Source organism: Anabas testudineus, chromosome 14 (genome assembly GCF_900324465.2).
Source record: "Anabas testudineus chromosome 14, fAnaTes1.2, whole genome shotgun sequence".
Classification (NCBI taxonomy): domain Eukaryota; kingdom Metazoa; phylum Chordata; class Actinopteri; order Anabantiformes; family Anabantidae; genus Anabas; species Anabas testudineus.
The window spans coordinates 1800779-1820428 of NC_046623.1; the positions used below are offsets into that span (position 1 = coordinate 1800779).

The following is a 19650-nucleotide window of genomic DNA, read 5'->3' on the forward strand; positions in this document are numbered from 1 at the left end:
TTTTCTTCTTTCTTTCCTTCTTTCTCTCTGAGATAATTAAAAGTACTCTAAACTTTGTTATGAATTCCTCAGAAATGACTTGTCACCTTTCTGGCTGCAAACTTTTGTATGTAGAGGAGTCTAAATGGGGTTTTGATCAATTTCAGATTGTGTTGATATTTTTAGTTTAAAAAAGCATGGGTTATATGAATAGAGGTATTTTAAAGTGTAAAACGTGTGTAAACCATAAAACCCAGCACAACCTCTCTGTCTTACACTGCAGTGACTACAGGTGCTGCACCAGCGACCTTTATTAAAAACCAATCACACTTACCATCTTTTTTAAAATAACTAATGGCTGTTGTTTCTTTCTTTTTTTTTTTACCTTCTCATTCAATGAAAAAAAATAAGAAATCTCAATGCTGAAAATAGCTCACCGTGTTTCACAGGCTTTTGGCACAGGTTAGAGAAAAGGCGTCACTGCCAAAAATGCTGCAGGACTAAAAGACTGCAACTGAAACATTTGGTGTCAGATAAGTTGTTCTTGCCATTTAGTGTAGAAGAACAAAAAGCAAGCATCTGAGAGCTGCACAGAGCTTTAAACTCTCTGTCTCTGATGCATGATTCTACAATTTGACCAAACTATATACTATATTATAAGATCTATGGCAGTGATACACAAATGTTTAAAACAACTAAGATATTAAAAGTTTAGGGTTCATAGTTCTTCTAATTATATGCATCACTTTTCACTGGTGTTTAATAAAGATGCTGTGGAAATCAGACTTTAATTGGGTTGTAAAATTTAAAGTTATTGCATTTTCAAAACTCCCTATGCCTTTATAGGCAGTTCAGATTAACTCCAGGCAAGGTAACATAACTGGACTTGGTCCTGATTGGCTCCACACAGCAAATAACAACTGAACTGTTTCCAACCGGGGAAATGCATCCAGCAGCAGTATTTGAAGAGGTAAACTTGCTGGTGTGGGTTCATACAAGAAACAGTGTTATTAGGACTGCTCTGCTTTCACTGCAGTGTAACAGTTCAAATCCTTCTGCAAATCATAGTTACTTGTAGCATTTCAAAATAAAATGCTTTATTTGGGTTTCTCATCTGAAATTTTAAACCTGTAAATGCATAAAACACAGAGGCAGTATGTATACTTTTAATAGAGGTACTGTACATTAGTAAAAGCTACTTACTTACATTACTGTAATTAATATATAGGAGGAAATATCATAATTTAACTCCACATTTATTTGACAGCTTTAGTTCATTTACAGCCAGCAAATATGTAATGAACTAATAAATGTATGTGTGTGTTACAGATTAATTAGCTTTTAGTAGAGAAAGTAGGGTAAAATCAGCCAAGTCTCCACAGTGACACAGAGCTTTGACCCCTTTATTAATTACTCGAAGGGTGTCAACTTTGAATGTTTTAAAAATAAGGGGTTTAATTTGTGAACTGAAGAAAAGAAATAAAGAGATTCTCAGGAATCTGATTTTTGAGGTCGTTCTCTCCTGGAATCTGTTCACAAATTAAACTTAACAACCTGAACACTTTAGATTTTTGCTGGTCACCTGGTTTATGTGGAATAAATCGTGGCCATACTTTTACATTTACAGTATCTTCTCAACAGCATCGAGTAATAATTATACTTATGCAAATGTTAGAACATGCCTTGAAAAAACAATTTGCAGTGTTAGTACTTGTTTTAAAGTACTTTTGATACACCTTTCCATGAGTATCGAGTTAGTGTACTCCTACTACCTCTGACAACTGACAGTACATATCTACCATTACAATCTGCTTATTGTGAAATCTCAACTCAATTGATGCTACATCTGTCATTCGGACTGGAAACGATCTCCACAGCAGACATCTGCCAAAGTCAAGTAGCATACTGGTCTGTCTTTCACAATAGTCTCCATTATGTTCCTACGTCTTGTTATGTCTTCTGCATATAAACTACTGTCTGCTCTGGATCCTAAATCAAAAGTAAAATGCATTACAAGATACATTACATGACTAACGTATAGCAATGTAAGTCTGAGAGCCCCCATTCTTTAGGCAATTCTCACTTTTCAGGAATGTCTTGTACAATGCGATCTGTGAGGGAGCAAAACCTCTTATCGAGCCACATATCCTAACATGCTAATTACCCCACACACAGTTTGAGTTCATTTATTATGCATGAAATAATCTAATATGATGACTGTGATAATTATGCACACATAGATAAGATAAAAGAGTAGTAACCAATTATGGAGCGGGAGTTGAAGAAAGTAATTATTCTTTGTAGTGGAAAAGAAGTCTTGCTTTAGAAAAAGGGGGTTCAGTCACTTCTCTCTCTCTCAGTTTTAGTTCACAGTGCTGCAATTAACATGTGAAATCATGTCTGCTCACCCTGATATGATTTTAAGGAATATTTTCTTGATTAAAACTAACACAAATACATGTTTTAAGGGTTTTGTCAGAGCATTATTTCTGACAATTTGTGAGAATAAATCAATAACAGAACACAGAACGTGCTAAGGAACAGCTGCTGGAAATAAACTGCTTTCTGCTTACATTCATTTACAGCAATGTGTCTGTTGTGATAATTGTGCCGGAGCCTCTTCACACACTCCACAAAATCTGACATGCTTACATTATAACTTGAAAGGCGACACGGCTCGGGAGCCTTGGGGTCTCTCCGGCAGCAGCGAATCAGAAAAGACGCTGCAAAACAGGAAGAGCGGCGCAACGAGTCAAGCGCTCACATATTGAGACGCGTGGTGCAGAGTCATTAAATATTACCACTTCTGAAGTCAGAGCTGTGGTGCGGTTAGCCAGCAACACTGTCTAAACTATACTGAACACAGCACTGTTTTCTTTGACAAATTTTGTGCCTGCCACCGCAAATCACAGGAAACAGAGACTCCACAGTAATCAGTTTTTTTTTCCCCTTGAATTTTGGTATAAACCGTTTCTGTGATAGGAAGTGACAGCCTGGAAACTGAGTTTAACTGGTTAATATGTCGGCACTCATTCTGCTCGTAGCGGAAGGAAGGAAATGTATCACAGCTTCGCTTGGATACTCTGGAGGAGATGCAAACTTGATGACTGAGTCACTGCCGCCGCAGACGGTAAAAGGGCACAGGAAAATGTAATACAATTAATAAACAGCTAAGTGGGGGGAAATATAGGCACCTATAAAGAAAAAGGTACAAATGAAGATTTGTAGAGGATAAACAGACATTCTCTGAAGCAGGGCTGTCTCACTGACCTCTAACTAAAACCACATTTAAGTGACTCAGGAGTATACACGTCATCTTCACACTCATGCGGAACCCACTGTCACCCATTAACCAGTCCAAGTCTCCATGGACTGCCTCAGTTGACTCATGATTACTTGCAGAGTCTAAAGCTTCAGGCCAAACATGATACTCGGAGAGCAGTCAACAAAGCTCAGAGTTGTCCAGAAAACAGACTCGCAAACAATACAGTACAAATCACTTTCGACAGGAATGCCAGGTTTTCTAATTCACACCAAACACCAGCACAATAGGAGGGAACATTTTCTTGGAAGAGATGTCTTCATGTAGGTGTCGGAAAACAAAACAGATAAGAATATAAATGGGAGGAAAAACACTAAAGCAACTATCAGCTCTTCATGTGCTCTACAGATTCCAACTCGAGGTTAATGTCACTGGTGCTCATGTCGCTTTACACTCTCAGCAAAGGCATAATGTTCTGAATGTAATGGAGTGAGGAGACGAGAAATCAAGGACGATGAATACGGCCAAGACAGCAATCACCGAGTTCCACGTGGCTCGTACAGACAGCTGATGTTCAGAATAATCAAGGTACTGTATGATTGGACAAAAATGACTCTTTCCCAGACGTCTTTATTTGGACATTACCCACTGCCCCCACACATTACTGACAAAGAAACACTCGGAGCTAATTACCTTCACTTGTAAAACTCTTTCGTTCTCTCCCTAAAACAAAAGTTTACCATATCCAACGCACATTGCACTGACAGGCAGAAACGTTTTAGCTGGAGATTTCCAATGATTTTGAAAATTCAGTATGTCTTTAAAGTGAGTGCAAATGAAAAACAGTGTTTCACGGTGACGTCTGGCATTGAACATATTTATGGTGTATCTATAAATGGAGTCATGGAACTGCAGTTTGCTTAAAGCTACAATATACAAGTCCATCTTTCAACAGTTATTATAATAACAAACCAGCATAAAGGAGCACTATATGGTATCAACGTTTAGGGCCAGTTGAAGTGTAAAAGAATTTGTTGGCTTGATAATAATGTCTGTATTGTTGCAAGGGATACATAAAAAACCTAGTAAGACTGACTTTTTACAGAAAAGTGACATGAGCTCTAATTCAGACATGAAGTTCACACATTCAGATGCTGTCAGATTCACGTCTACAAGGGGTTTATGGGACTGGCTGTACGAGCTGTCACTTGTCCCAGTATCTGCAGTTGGTTATTCTTCATATTTTCACATTTTGTAGCATCAGCTGCATTTTAAGTTTAAGACAGCAGCTAAACAGTTTAACTCATGACACTGTATGACAGCATCAGAGACACTTAGATCTTTTCTTCACTGATATAAACTCATTTGAATCCAGAATCACTCCAGGAGATCAAAATGCTTTAATGAAACATAATGCAGGAATGAAATAGTGCAGTCTTCCTTTAATATTTTCAGAGCGACAAGTCTTATGAAACCTGTAAAAGACATAGCCTTCCCCAGGAAAATGAAATGCACTTCAGCTGAAGCCTGTGCTGTCATAAAATCTTGGCACTTTTATAGCTGGGGACAGGACTACATAAAGGAAGTCATTTACAGCTAATAAGAGCGATCACTAAAACGCATTAGAGCAAATTATTCTGTCCTTGCCACTGCATAATGCTTTTCCCAAAGTCTGTTGATAAGCCACTGTTTCACCTAAGAGCTTACACACTAACAAGTGTTCCATCAGGCATCTGCAAAGATCGCATAGAGATTAACAGTAAGGTATACAAATGGATTTGAAGAGAAAGCCGCTTTTGTTAAAGTCTAATGTCAATATAAAGGAGCAGCTATAGACTGAGTGAAAATATTGTCCTTCTGATCAGTGGTGTCCTAGAGTGCAATAGGCTGAAGCATTCAGATGAGATGTGAGTGGCAGAAAGAGCAACACACTTGAATAATATCTTTGGAGAGGATTCGGAAAAATGGAACCGTGCTCCAGTAAATAGCGTTTGGAGGTCACAACTTAACCGTTGTTGCATTTCTATTCAAAGTGCGGCAGCGGACTTCAATGAGCTGCCGTGCCAAGTGATCAAAGCAGGATGACTTTAGAAGGCCGTCTACCACACTTTGAAAGAGGCCATTTTTTTTCATCTCTTGTGCACACTTTGCCCATGTTGCGTCTCGGGTGCCTAACCTGTCATTTCCCCAAGCTCCTCTGTGTGTTAACACGGATGTGAACACAGGAAAGATTGGCAATCAGGGATGCAAAAGCACTTCACAATGCTGATAAAAGTTACCTTAGTACATTTTCTGTTGATGTGTACTTGGCTGTAAAAACTTTGTAACAAAACATACTGTGACTCACAAAGGAGGAGCAACTTTTCCTGCTGGCAGCAGTACAGCAGTGCTGAAAAACAGCTAGTGCTAAACTGTACCTGCAGTGCGGGTAAGGCTGACGCTTCAGCAAAACAAGGAACACGTTAGTGCAACGGCGCTCTTGCTAATGGCGCCAAGTCGCAAACGTACATCTGCGGCTGGCAACAGAAAAGCTGCTGCTGCCACTGAAGGTGTGCAGGGGCGCGGAAGAGCAGCGCTGATGACATTTCACGTTGAAAAGTTTTAAAGAGTACCACACAGTGGGAGATTTCTTTTTTTCCAACGGCGACGACACCAGTCTGGCCTGTGCATTTTATTCATTTTTCTGAGGGGAGCACAAATATGCAGGCGCACAGCGCTTGCAGGGATTTTCTCTGCTATGATCTGCTGTTGAATTCAAATCAAATATTTTGAACCTCACCCAGCTCAGCTGTTACCGGGACTCTCGAATATAATAAATTCAGGATTTACTGGCAGGCTTCATATTTCTCTGTGTGAAGCTCTACTCATTTATTAGGATTATCGACATTCTACCAGAGATAAGAACCAAAGGCACAATGAGCTTCAGAGTCTTTTTAAATGTATTTAGATTCTGAATATATAATAAGCTGCTGCTAATTTGATTTTGTGCTTGATCTTTGAATAATAAGCACAGATGTCTAAAAATACTATGTTTTAATTGTTTTCAGTGCAAAAATAATGAAATCAAAAGCAATTTATACAAACTAGAAAGAACACTGAAGACAGAGTTAGGAAAAAGCCTACTGATGCATCTTTGAAATACATTTCACCCACAGTAAACACTCTCTCATCCTGCTGGTGAAAAACCTAAGCGTATTGGGCTCCTCCAGTCTATGCCATAACTTCGACTTAGTTTATGGAATGCGTCCCCGCTGGGTTTTTATTTCCTCTGTCTGTAAAAAAAGGAATTCAATCAGAGTACTGATGCTAAAATCATTACCTAATGACTAAAGTCTTTGTATGACTTCTTCCATGCTGTGACATTCACTGTTTCAAGCACACATCTCATATAATTGTGCAGAGAGGAGCATTTCTAAAAGTTTGTTTGAGGTCTGCAAGGCCAATTGATTCAAATGTGCTCAGGTCTAATCAATCACCAATTCACATTGTGGAGACTATGGATTTTTTACATGCAGCCTTTCTTTCTTTTCTTTTTTCTTTTTTAGCAGAGGATGTTCTGATGACAAATGGCCCCTGCAATATTGAGATAACATGCTGCTGTAACTACACATTGTGCAGTAAAGCAGTACAAGATGGGATTTATCCCAAACTGCAAGTTTCTGTGCTTGTTACTAAACATATTCATAATCTCACCTGGATACATAGTTTGGAATGTATTCCGCACACAGTTTTCTAGGTTGGTTCTATTTCAAATAAAAGTTAGTCCACTGACACTACTGACTGCAGCTTCTGAACTTGTTAACCACGCCACAGCCCCATAAAGCGAGTATTTTAATCACATCTCTATGTCCTTCCAGAAACAAAGCTTCGTGATGTTGAGAGTATGGAGGATCATTAAATTTGCCTGCTGCTTCTCTTGGAGCATAAATCAAGCCAATCCATCTCTCTTCGAACCCCACCACCCCACCCCACCCGCTCCCTGGTGGCTTACTTAGAGCCATGCCAACGCAGCACTGGCTGTGGAATGAGCAAGGGTAAGCATGCAAGGGCTGTCCTTAAGCCGAGCTGTCTGACGGTATAAACAGGCCTCTGCCTCCTCTTGAGAGCAATAGGGATCAAGCAGGCTTAGTAGGCATGACCTGCAAGGGCCCAGACAGAGGGGCCAAAACATGCAACACAACACAACTGTCTTAAGGATCGCTGCGCTATTGAACATGAGAAAAGTAGCCTACATCACATTGCTCACGGCCCCGGAACAGAACCTAGATGCACTCCGCTGAGGATTCCCAGCAGATTTAGGCCTTATAAATAATTCTGAACATCCTCTCTCTTTTATTTTCCAGTCTGATTTTAAAAAAAGTGAGGCCCCTTAAAAACAATTAGATATCTCAAAATCTCATGCTAAGATAAAAACATGCTGAAAAGTCAGGCCTATTAGTCTTACAAGATCCTCAACAGAAGAAAAAAAAAGACCTTCTGAAAAAATGATGAATTGATTCCAGTGGCACCATGCAGAGTGGAATTAGAAGCAAAGGCATAGCAAAATGACTAGACATTTGCTTGTGGTTTAATTTCCTCAATTGCTTTATGGCCATACATAAATGCTTAAATTGGTTTGTAACATATGCTTTCCTCGCTCTGTTTACTTCCTTCATTTAGTGTGACTGAATCGCTTTATTTGTGATTATCACCCCAAAAGCTGCTGGAATGCACAGCATCACACCTCATGATGTCATTTACCCATATAGCAGGAACGGGAATATGCAAATAGCGTCACAGTATTTTTTGCAGCAGTGAATTTGCCCCGGGGCTGCTTGTCCAATGACACAAATCATCAATTAAGATCTCAGCGGGGTTTTTGGAGATAAACTAAATTGGCATTATCCCGATCTGACAATATGTAGAGCCGTGTGGGGTACATGACAACAAAGAACAAACATCACTGAGGGTGATGTGATTGTGTACGTGTGTGTGTGTGTGTAGTTTATTCCCAGCTGAATCATCCACTTTGACATGCTGACAAAGGTACACAATCATTTGAATAGTGTAAAAGGTAACAGACCCTTCTTTTTTTTTTTTTTTTGGTTTTTCAGCAGCGACTCACAGTAACGACAACAACAACAACAGTGTCTTTGAAAGCATTTACTTTCACAGAGGGGGTGCGTGTTAGGGCTCCTCATGGGATTTGACGCTCAGCACTCTGCACCTGCCGAATGTGCCTGACGGAGGGAGCTAAAGTGGTCTAAATCGCCATTGTGATTTCTCAGGGAAGCAGATGATTAGTAAACAAATGGTTCCGGCATATTTAATGAAGCTAATGTACTCCCAGCGCTCTGCTGCAAAGGGGGGCCTTCATTTTGCAATACCACAATGAAACTGTGACACAAAAGTGACAGTGAAGTTTGCCTGAACTTTACATTTTATCAACCAGCATTTCTTTTTAATGTAAATGTCAAATCTGTATATAGTTACGTGATATATGAGGGTCTCAGAGCAGAGCTTGACAGTGACTGAACAGACAATATGACTCAGTTTGACTTGCAGAGCTGCCAAAACACAGCTAACGACCTGCAAATCTGAGCATTTTCAATGACAAGATCATTCCAATCAAATAGTGCAGGCTTGCAAAGTGCAAGAGACAAGCTGTTGGACAGACACAGAGCGACACTAAATCACACTAACGGCATTTTGTGCCAGTCAAACGTCTCCTGCGAGTGAAACAGTCATCCAAGCAAATGTGGAATAAACCAGTCATCTGAAATAGAGAGCGGTGAGTGGCACACAAAGAAGGCCAGTGTTCGGTCTAGAGAGTTTCTGCGCGCCGGGCAGGCTGGGAGTAAACATTAGACCTCACTGACATGCAGACAGTTTGAACAAGGAATCAAAATAGATATTTAATGAAGACAGGAGTAAACTTCCTGTTTGACCTTTAAAATCTAATTTTCTATGAAGTAAATACAAGAGAGTAGTGTTGCACAAAAAACAACTTAGTTGACTCAGTTCTACTTTGAAAAACTGTTGTAGATGAAGTGCAAATGGACACAAAAGCCATTACATTCATATTTAATCATAATAAAAATAAAAAAGCTTAATTTCCAACTCCAGCTTTTTCCTTTCCAGTTTAGTAAAATGTTGCGTTTATTTGTGTTGTGTCACAAACCACAGACACAGCACACACAGACACTACCATAAGAACATTTATTGTAGGAAAATTTAAAAAAAAGCCGAATTGACTTTCAATTAGTTATTTTACGCTGAAAATCCATTTTCACCAACATCAACTTTCCATTCAAAATAAAAGCATACATATATTTATTCATCTTTTCTTTTTTTTTTTTTTATTTTTATTCAAATTAAACCCACCTCACAACTTAAGGAGAATCGCAGTAGTGGCGAAAAGAGGAGACAACACAACGCGGAAGAGTCACATCATCACATATTCACTGTTAATTTCACAGTCTCAATGCCATGTGCGTTTCCGCGCTAATTAACAAAGGCGCACAAATAAAAACGCCAGCTCCCCTGCAGCTCTGCGCTTATTCGGACCGAGCCGCTCACTAAATTATTAGTATTTCCTCACATTGCAACCTTTTTTTTTTTTTTCCCCCCTAACAAAAGAATCCTCTGCAAAATACAACACATCCCAGACAAAATGCATTAGAAACATTACCGACACATTTTTTTTTTTTTAAATAAATCCAAACGCATCAAGCTCAAGAAACAAACAGAAAAAAAAAAAAATCCACTAGTCTTTCAGTCCAGCACAAAAATGCATCTCCTCTCCTTTCCTCTCTCTTTCTTCACCCCCTCCTCTACTTCACCCCTCCCTCATGCTCTCTCTCTCTCTCTCACTCTCACTCTCTCTCTCTCTCCCCCCCCCCCTCCCTCACTCTCCCTCACTCTGGCCTGGCTGGCTGGCTGTCTGACTGTATGAATAATGTCCTGCCTTTTGAAATGAAGGGGGGGAAAGGGGAGAAAAGGACGCTGGAGTGGTAAAGCCCTGCTCCCATGCACTGACATTGAAAATGAATGACAGCTTACCTGCATGCCAATCTTCATCAGACTGACACTGGGCTGACAGCACAGCCTATACTCCTCCACACAGCCGGTGACGTCAGCCGTGCCAGGCCCCTCCCACCTCCATCTCCATCTCTTGCTCCCCGTTCTCCCAACACCGGGCTGCTGATGCCTTCCCGTGTCCGTGGGAAATACGACAATCCTGCGTGGGCCCGCGCGCGTGTGAAAGGATGTTTGCGTCCAGGCTTCCCGTTATGGCAACACCTGAAAGCACAGGAAGTGATGGAACCCTTTCTGGTTGTTCCTGATCAGATGCACAACACTGTCAGTTTATACACCGAAAGGAACTCATAAGCAACAATCACCCACACAGGCACAAGCAATCGCCATCCATTATGTTATATGTTGGCTTGAACACGGACACTGTTTAACATGACAAGCAAACAAAAATTAACTTGTGTGATTAGAAATGGCAACAGCATCCCTGCTGGGTGACAAAGGTTGTGACAGTTACTTCAGTCTGTGAAGAAGATGACGCTTCAGGTTTAGCCTAATCTGTTCAAAGGAAATCCATTAAACCCCCTGGTAATTTTAGCTTTCTTTTTTTTTTTTTCCAGTTATACTAACTTTCCAGTCTATCAGTCACCAGAACAACAATTTCCTATATGAAAGTATAAGTATAATCTCAGATGTGACATTTCTTTATTTAGCCAGTGCTGATTTTATCCACTCAATTAGTGTTAATAAGGATCAGATAAAATTATCACACAGTTGGTGTGCTACCTATGTTTCTTTTTAATTCTTTGCAGTCAGTGCTCTAAATATCTCATAAATAAAGTCTGTTTTCACAGCATCCGAGTCATTAACGAACACTTGGTGTTTGGATCTTACGAAGCTCCCTTAAAGGCAGCATGTCTTCTTCCAGTAAACCCGCAGAGGCACCACCGGTGCACCAGCACACACTCACACATACCTTTGAATTTCAGATCAGGCCAGCCCTCTGTCGGTCTGCATTAATAAGTGCAAGAGGACAGAAAGCAAGAAAAGTCATTCTCTTGTATACTTTAGGTTGCAGAGGTATAAATATTACATGTATGTATTGCATACGTAGATCAAGTCAAACTAGCTTACTTGTAGCTAACTACAATATTTCGTATATTAGCAAGTATATAGCATTAGGTTTTAACAACTTTATACTGTACAGTCCAGTAGTCAGTGGTTCACATTAAACTAATACTATCACACTAACAACAGTTCAGACATAGCTATGATGTTGGAGCAGCCTAACAGGACCAAAAGGTTATAAGAAATGCATCATATTCGTTAGAAGATGATAAAAACATGTGTAGCGCTGAATACACGTTTCCATGCTCAACAAAACAGAACGAAATGCTTCTCAGTAACGTCCATTTTGATTGGCTAGTCTCCAAATCGTCCATCCAATGACGCTGTAGTTTGCTGTTACCAGGAAGCACAAGATGCGAGAGCGAGAGAGAGAGAGAGAGAGGGCTAACCTAACCCATGGCAGTAATTAGCTACTCCCAGTGAGCTGGTAGATAAATGGCGCAACGAGACATTTCTACGGCAACAAAACTATGAATTTAATATTTTCTAATAACTACCCGACGGTTGGTTTAAGCATACCAGCGCATGCACAGCAGCACCAGCTAACGTACCCACACAACGGCGGCTTAGTTACCGCTAACGCTAGCTGTTGAAGCTACAGTCTGACTAGTTTAACTAAAGTACTGCCTAATAATGTCACGGGCGTGGGTCGTAAAATGTTATATTATTGACCTAGTTGATTAACTGCTCTGTCTGCCGACAAAACTCTATTTAACTTGTTTTGGGAAAATGGCAAATACCGTGTTGGAGGTCGGTACAGGCGTTTTCGTTATAGCTGTTGTTTGGATTGCGGCACTCGTGTTTGGGTTGGTGCTGCTGAGAGCATCTGGACCAGCAAAGTGAGTGAGAACAGAGACTCCAGCAGCTATACACACTCCTTAGTCACACACGATTAGAAAATAGTTGTTGATATAGACGAATAGCCCCGATCAAGGCAATTGTTCTCATGTGACTTGGTCACTGCCGTATTCCTTAGAAATTACGGCCACTTTTAACGCTGTCTTGCATGTTGTTCGCACCATATATTTTCTGGAACACTAACAACTAAATGAACGGCAGTATTGAGTTTTAGTGTTACTTTCGGCAAAATATTGCTTCATCAGGTATCTTTTCTTCCACAGTAATACACCACATATGCTCACATGTCACTTTTGATCTGAGCTGTGTGTTTTAGGGATGGGAAATGTAGAAGTATAGAGAAACTAACAACTGGAATACAGTCAATTAAAGTCTCAAACTGGTGTGTAGACCGTTCTATGTCTATGTCATCATAGTTCTTAGCAATAGCAACCTTTCCTGAGTTAAAATATCTTAAATTATACCAATTGGCTTCTGCTACCAGAAACCAACTGTCTTTTGCACAAAATGCACAGTGACAAACACGGTGCACTTCTGTTATTTGTAGATACAGTAAAGTGAAAATGAGGTGAAACATGCTGCTATTTACTTGATTGAGAAGTTAACGCCTTGTTAAAACAACAGCAAAGAATGCCGTTGCCGTAATACCCTCTTTGTTTTAACTGTTCTACCTCCTGCTACTCCCACCAGGTTAGGAGTTATCCCCATTTTCCTTGTGGCTCTCACCATCACTCTGGCATTGGTGTTTTTTCCTCGAAGCCCGGAGACAACTTCACCTTTCAAACAAATAGAGGTGAGCCCCATTCACTGATCCCACAATGTCACAACATAAGTGCTTTATTTATTATGTATTATGTCAATTACATATAGGCTCCGTTTACATTGTCAGCACATTACAGTTAAATGCATGATTAGTGTCCTGTGTAGAGGATGAATGAGTAAGTTTTACTATTAAAAAGCATAGAAATATTTTTACTTTTGGAAATGTGAACAACTTTTTTTTGTAAGGTGTTAAAATAATGATCTGACATTGCAATACACAAAGAAAGTGGATAAACCACAGTAAAGTAAAGAAAGCTTCCTTCATTATGATTTCACACCATTTACTGCATAAACACACAGAGACTTGTGTTATTATCATCTGTTAATTGTGGCTGGTGGATAATCACTATGTAATGCGCGTCAGTTGAAAAAAGCAGGCCTGGGATGTTTTCAGTCTTGTTGTGAGGCCATTTGGCTTTAATTACCAGCAAATGTTTGGGTACAAAACAAAGAGTGGAAAATAAGGATTCACAGCCTCTGAATAAACTGCTGAGCGGTTATCTCATGATCATTTGTGCTGCCAAAAACATTTTTAATCACAAATATGTAACATTCATTCTTTAATATACAGTATAAAATAATATATTAAATATAAAACATACAAACAATACATGAAACAAATGTGTGTGTGTGTGTGTGTGGGCAAAATCTCAAAAGGAGAAGCTCAGATCATGTTCTGTTGTAAGTTAGAGCTGAAGTATTTATTCATACATAAGTTTGAGTTAAGTGCACGTAAACAGCCTTTCCCAAGTATAACCTTAATTCTAATAAAAGCCCAAATTCACAGAACCGTAGGCCTGTAAATAGTGTGTGCCATTGTGTGCGCGCTTCTGAGTACATGCTTGTCGTAAAAAGCCTGCTCTGCTTTATCTTAGTCCAACAGCAACACAGAACAAACACTCCCCCATGTTGCCTCCGGGTCGTGCCAATAAGCCGGCCAGATCTGCCAAGCAAGCTGCCACCCCATAGAAATAGCAGAGCAGAACCCCATCCTGGCCAGCTCATGTTTTATAGCCTCTGTGCAATGGCAGATACCAGACCAGCAACAGAGAGCAGAATGTGACTTTCTGGATTTCTGTACAAGGCTGACAAGTACATTTAACTCGCTCCTATTAGAATAATACTCCAGTGTTTAAAAGAGACTAGAAATAAAAATTCAATGTAGGATACTGTACATTATTATTTGACTAGAGGGATTTTATGTTTTCTCGTTGAAAATCTTTCTAAATTGGTAGTCTATTATTTATACAAGTACTGAGTTACTTGTACTTGACTAGTTTTTTTTTAATTTGGTGTTTTAACTACTACTTTTTACTACAACTCAGAGCAATTTAGGATTGGATAATTTTTAACAGTGGTGTAAGAAGTACAGAGATAATTTAAATAAAAGTACCACATTACCGCAGTGTAGAATAATAAAAGAACAAGTCCTGCGTTCGAAATATATGCATTCAAAAGTAAAATCACAAAAGTATTATCTGGAAAACCACTTGAAATAGTAAAGGTAAAAATATACAGAATTGTTCATTTGACTATAATGAATATGATATTATTGGATTTTAATTATTGATTAATGTGTTCACTTTAATGTTGCCATTGGTAACAGTGGCTCTTACTTGAACCCCTTAAATATAATGCTGTGTACAGTAGCTTATGAATTTCACATCGTGGATCAGTAAAATCTTAAGATTATACTATGTTTTATATTGTTAATCAGATTTTAATTATCAGGTTATTAGTTATTCTAACTGTAAATAGGTTGAATAGTTAATTAAATATGCATTGTCTTTTACATCACTGATTTTTACTCCACTACATTTAACTGTCAGCTTCAGTTACTTTACAGATTCTCAATACATAATACAGTGTAATCAACTAATAAATGATTATGTATTAATCACCTGGCAGTTTTTTTACCAACTACTGTTTCAGCTCTATGCCAAGTTGCTAGGTAACACAATTTTCTTTATTTATTACTATAACTTCATGTGCCATATCAAATTCAAGTGTGTTTAAAATGCAGTGTTTTGTTTTGTGTTGTTACTTTTATACTTAAAGTAAATTTTAGAGCATGTATTTTGTAGTGGAGTACTTATAGTGAAGTATTGGTTTTGTACTTCAATAAATAAAATTCAAAACAAAAAAATAGAAAAAAGATTACATCTGGATATACTTGGTTATACTGTGTACTATATGTTCCAAAAAAGTATTTAAACAAAGGTACATTGTGGATTCATAATCATATATTTATCATCAACATAATTTCTTGTCTACTGTTTTTCAGTGAACACATAGAAAAGCCTGAAAATGTAGTTACAGGCAGAGGGCTAATGTGACTTGCTGTGTGTGTGTGTGTGTGTGTGTGTGTGTGTGTGTGTGTGTGTGTGGGTGTGTGTGTGTGTGTGTGTGTGTGTGTGTGCTGTAAGTGTGCATGTGCAACATAATTTCTTGTCTACTGTTTTTCAGTGAACACATAGAAAAGCCTGAAAATGTAGTTACAGGCAGAGGGCTAATGTGACTTGCTGTGTGTGTGTGTGTGTGTGTGTGTGTGTGTGTGTGTGTGTGTGTGTGTGTGTGTGTGTGTGTGTGTGTGTGTGTGTGTGCTGTAAGTGTGCATGTGCAACATAATTTCTTGTCTACTGTTTTTCAGTGAACACATAGAAAAGCCTGAAAATGTAGTTACAGGCAGAGGGCTAATGTGACTTGCTGTGTGTGTGTGTGTGTGTGTGTGTGTGTGTGTGTGTGTGTGTGTGTGTGTGTGTGTGTGTGTGTGTGTGTGTGTGTGTGTGTGTGTGCTGTAAGTGTGCATGTGCAGACTGTGTAGAAATGTCTAACCTCTTGCTGTTAAACAAAAGTAAAATATCATAGTGCCAATTAGGCCAGTCCCAGACCCCCCACTCCCAGTCCTCTGCCCCCCCACGCCAGCCTGCCTGCTCCCACCTGTGCGCTCAATGGCACATTAATAAAACATGGCCCACACTTTGGGTTCCTGCTTGCTGCGTAATTGGCAAATTAAAAAGTGAGATGTGTTAAATGCGTCCATCAGAGACGGCATACATCATCCCCACCCCACCTAGAGACCAGCAAATTTATTACACACACACATGCACTCTCACAGACCAAATCTAATCCCATAAGAGTCCATGTGAAATCTCTCTTTAGTCAGTGGTAGGGCTGGAGTATTATGTGGCTTAAGGACGTTTTCACAGTTTGTATTTATGTAGTCATCGGTGACTCATGATCTAAAAATGAACTAGCTATCAGTGAAGTGTTAGTTAAATCGTTATAAACTCCAAACCTGCCCTAACTTATAGGATGAGTTCACATTTTCACAAGTGTGTCTTCAAACATTAACAGAGATGCATGAATAGGGCTCCTGTTAATACAAGCCTTTAAGAGATCATCCAGAAGATAACCTCCTCCAGCATCATAAAAGTATACACGGCTTCAGCCTTCTAAATTAGTCACATGAAGTGAATATCTATCACAAGTTGACATGTGTTTAAAACTAAATTCTAGGGCTGGAACAGCATGTCGATGTAAATGTGTCTGTTTGTGTGGAATGTGTCGAAGCGACACAGTGTGGTACAGAGCCCTGATAAAATGCTGCTGCACAGCACAACAACTGCTATGCACGTGCATCCCACAACAAAACATCCTGGGGTTCTCAACCTCAAAATGACAAGACGGCAGGAACAACACAGCTTTCTGATTATCTGTCTAAACTCTAAATGAAGAAGAGTGCAACAGCACAGAGATGGGGCCTTTCTACACCTCCTCATTGTCTTCCACAGTCCAATCCAAAGGTACGCAAGTTAGGTTAACTGGGGAAGGTGTGAATTTCAGTCTGATAAGTCCAGTGTGTACAGGTGTACTGCTTCAAGTCTTTTCTCATCATACTGCTTCTGATAAATAAACTCCAAGTCACACTTTCAGAGATGGCAGAAATACACAAACAAATGTATACACAATATGTACTTATAAGTACTTTACTTTTTATATTATTTATTAGAGTGAAGTACTAAGATCTAATCCCATTTGATATTTTTGCCCCTGCCTCTTCTTTTTCAGTTCCCTCTGATTGTCACATTGCTGCTTGAAACAGACAACAAGTGGACAAGGAAACACGTCTCAAATGAAATGTTGATAATACCTCAAACTAATGTTAAACTAAGACCAGCATTTACTTCACCATTAAGTTCCTCTTGTCACAGTATTGCCCTGTTCATCCATACAGAGGCTTTCCTTTATGAAAGCTCTCTCATGACATCTAGTGCCCAAAGGTGGAAATGCAGAATTTCTGAATAGCTGTGTGTTTCCTGCACTAGCTACTGTTAACTACTCTGAAGTAAGTAATTCAGAAGAACATCTAACACTGAACAGTATCATTCTTTCTTTACTCTACAGATAGTGGACACTTTGTTCATCGGGCGGTATGTGCTGCTGGCGGTGGTGAGCGCGGTCTTTCTGGTGGCATTCTTTATGCTGCTCCCCTTTCATTACTTGGAACCAGTCTACGCCAAGGCCTTAAGAACACACTAAAGCTGCCAGGGTCAGAGTTGGCACCCGAATTGCATCACTGATGTACACAACGTAAGGCAAGCAGACAGAGCTGACTGCAGAATGTATATAAGGTGAAACAGCAGGACAGCTAGTGTTGTGTACATTGCCAACCGTTTGGTGGCTGCGCCTGTTTATGCACCAGCAGATATGAGATATCCAGCAGTGACAGTTTTTTACTTTATATCATTAAATCCATGTCAAACTGAAGGGCCTTATCTTTATTACTTTACTCCATATACAATATGTTGCATGCTTAAGAACTGTGAAAGTGAGGTAACAGCGTTATGGTGTTAGTGATGGTACATGGCACATTTTATCTGCTTTAATTCAGTTTGACAGCAGGTAATGACAGTAGCTTTGTCATGGAAAGAACAGATAGTGTTATGAAGTATCTCACCAATGGAAACACTTTTTAAAGTGTCTGTAAAACCTAGAGTGGCAAGAAAAAGTATGTGAACCTTCGGGACTTCAGGGTTTTCTACATTAATTTGTCATAAAATGTGATCTTTATCTAAGTGAAGGGTATTAACAAATATATGTGCCTTAACACAAAAAAAAATATAATAATATTGTGTCATTCATCATCAGGTGTTACCATAACTTAAAGATATTAGTATAGAGGTGTGGAGTACAGCTACTTTGACTGACAAAACTTTTCTGAGTTTGCTCTGCAGAAGAATAATACGAATAAAAGGTTCACATACTTTTTCTTGCCACTTTACATTTTGAGACAATTTGCAACTTTCTTTAGATGTAGCTGTTTGCTTAAGGCATTACTGTGTTTTAACAGATGTCTTTGCACCTGTGATTCAGCTCTTAATTGTATTGGACAAAGTTGGAGCTGTTGCTGTGGTTTATAGTGTCATTTGACAGTTTTTTCTTTTCTTTGCTTTTGTCTTAATTGTTAACTGCCACAGATCTGTACACTGCATGTAAAGCTAGCTAGGTGCTAACTTAGCTTAGTATAAAGGACAAATAGGAAACAGGTTAACATCGGGCCTGGCTGTGTCCAAATATTACAAAAAGCCATTTACCAGCACCATTAAAGCTCCCTAATTGAAACAGTTACTTGTTTTTGTAGTAAATATAAAAGCAAATTGTTTTGCTTTGTAGTTTTTCAGATGAGGTTATGTGAGCTTTAGAGCTGCCGGTACTTTCAGACAGACCCAGGGTGGCTATTTCACCTTCCTTCTAGTCTTTAAGGTAATTAGCAACTCTGGGTAAAAAGGTGGATCACTGTGTAATCACCTAAAGTTTAAAATGTGGCAATGATTTATTTTTTATTTTGTTGTTGTCAATAAATTCCATAAAAAGATTAAAACAATAATGAGTTTGTGACCTGTGAGATAGTATTAAAAAGAAAACAAGGCTGACCTCTTACTTGTGGAAATACTTTGTAAAAACATTGTGGTTGTATTTTTAAGTGAAGATTGAGAAAGTGATTTGTTAGAATTAGATTAATTAGAATCAAACATGCAGCTAAAACTCAAGTGTTTACATCATGGAACAGACCTTATATATGTAACCAAAAGTTAGTCTTTTCATGAAAAGGCATTTAGAAGCTACATCCTGTGTTTTGCTATTGTGCATAGCAATAATTAGTGATTCCACGTTTTGACAACCATTGAATCATATCAAGCTCTATGTTGGCCCTATTTTGACAAACACATGCAACATTCACATGCCTCTGATGCTGATTCCATGGGGTATAAATAAGCAGATGATTCCATAGAGAGTAATGAGCTTTTGCAGTCTAGAGACCCAATTATAAACACTTGCCCCCCTCCCACCTCCATTTTAAAAGTGAGAAGCCCGAGGAGACATGGAGTGGAATTCCAACCAGGACGATGAAAGAGAATCTAATGAATCAAAACCAATCCTATTAGTTCCAGCCCACATCTCCATACTGTGGTCCTTTTTCTGCACAACAATCCACTGCATGATTTCACACAAGCTGGGGAACTGGGGGGGATTTCAACAGGGTGGGTTAGGGGATATGAAACCTTTCAACCTGGAGGGACTTG

General features: G+C 39.2%; 2 protein-coding genes across 2 annotated transcripts in view; one reads left to right on the plus strand and one right to left on the minus strand.

Moving 5' to 3' along the window:
• Positions 1 to 10417, minus strand: part of pknox2 (pbx/knotted 1 homeobox 2) — a 75332-nt gene extending 64915 nt beyond the window's left edge. The window contains exon 1 of the mRNA XM_026370334.1: positions 10283 to 10417. The gene's annotated coding sequence lies outside the window, so the exon portion shown is untranslated. The remainder of the gene's footprint in view (positions 1 to 10282) is intronic.
• Positions 10418 to 11747: 1330 nt separating this feature from the next.
• On the plus strand, positions 11748 to 19006 carry tmem218 (transmembrane protein 218). Its single transcript, XM_026373440.2, has 3 exons — positions 11748 to 12222; positions 12932 to 13034; positions 17471 to 19006. The coding sequence occupies exons 1-3, from the start codon at positions 12113 to 12115 to the stop codon at positions 17603 to 17605; spliced, it is 348 nt and encodes a 115-aa protein (XP_026229225.1). The 5' UTR covers positions 11748 to 12112; the 3' UTR covers positions 17606 to 19006.
• The last annotated feature ends 644 nt before the right edge of the window (positions 19007 to 19650 follow it).

Excerpts from the sequence above, each read along its gene's own strand:
- tmem218 (XM_026373440.2), top strand. The coding sequence starts at position 12,113 with ATGGCAAATACCGTGTTGGAGGTCGGTACAGGCGTTTTCGTTATAGCT. Across the intron at positions 12,223-12,931 it reads AGAGCATCTGGACCAGCAAA|GTTAGGAGTTATCCCCATTT; the intron begins GTGAGTGAGAAC and ends TACTCCCACCAG. Across the intron at positions 13,035-17,470 it reads CACCTTTCAAACAAATAGAG|ATAGTGGACACTTTGTTCAT; the intron begins GTGAGCCCCATT and ends TTTACTCTACAG.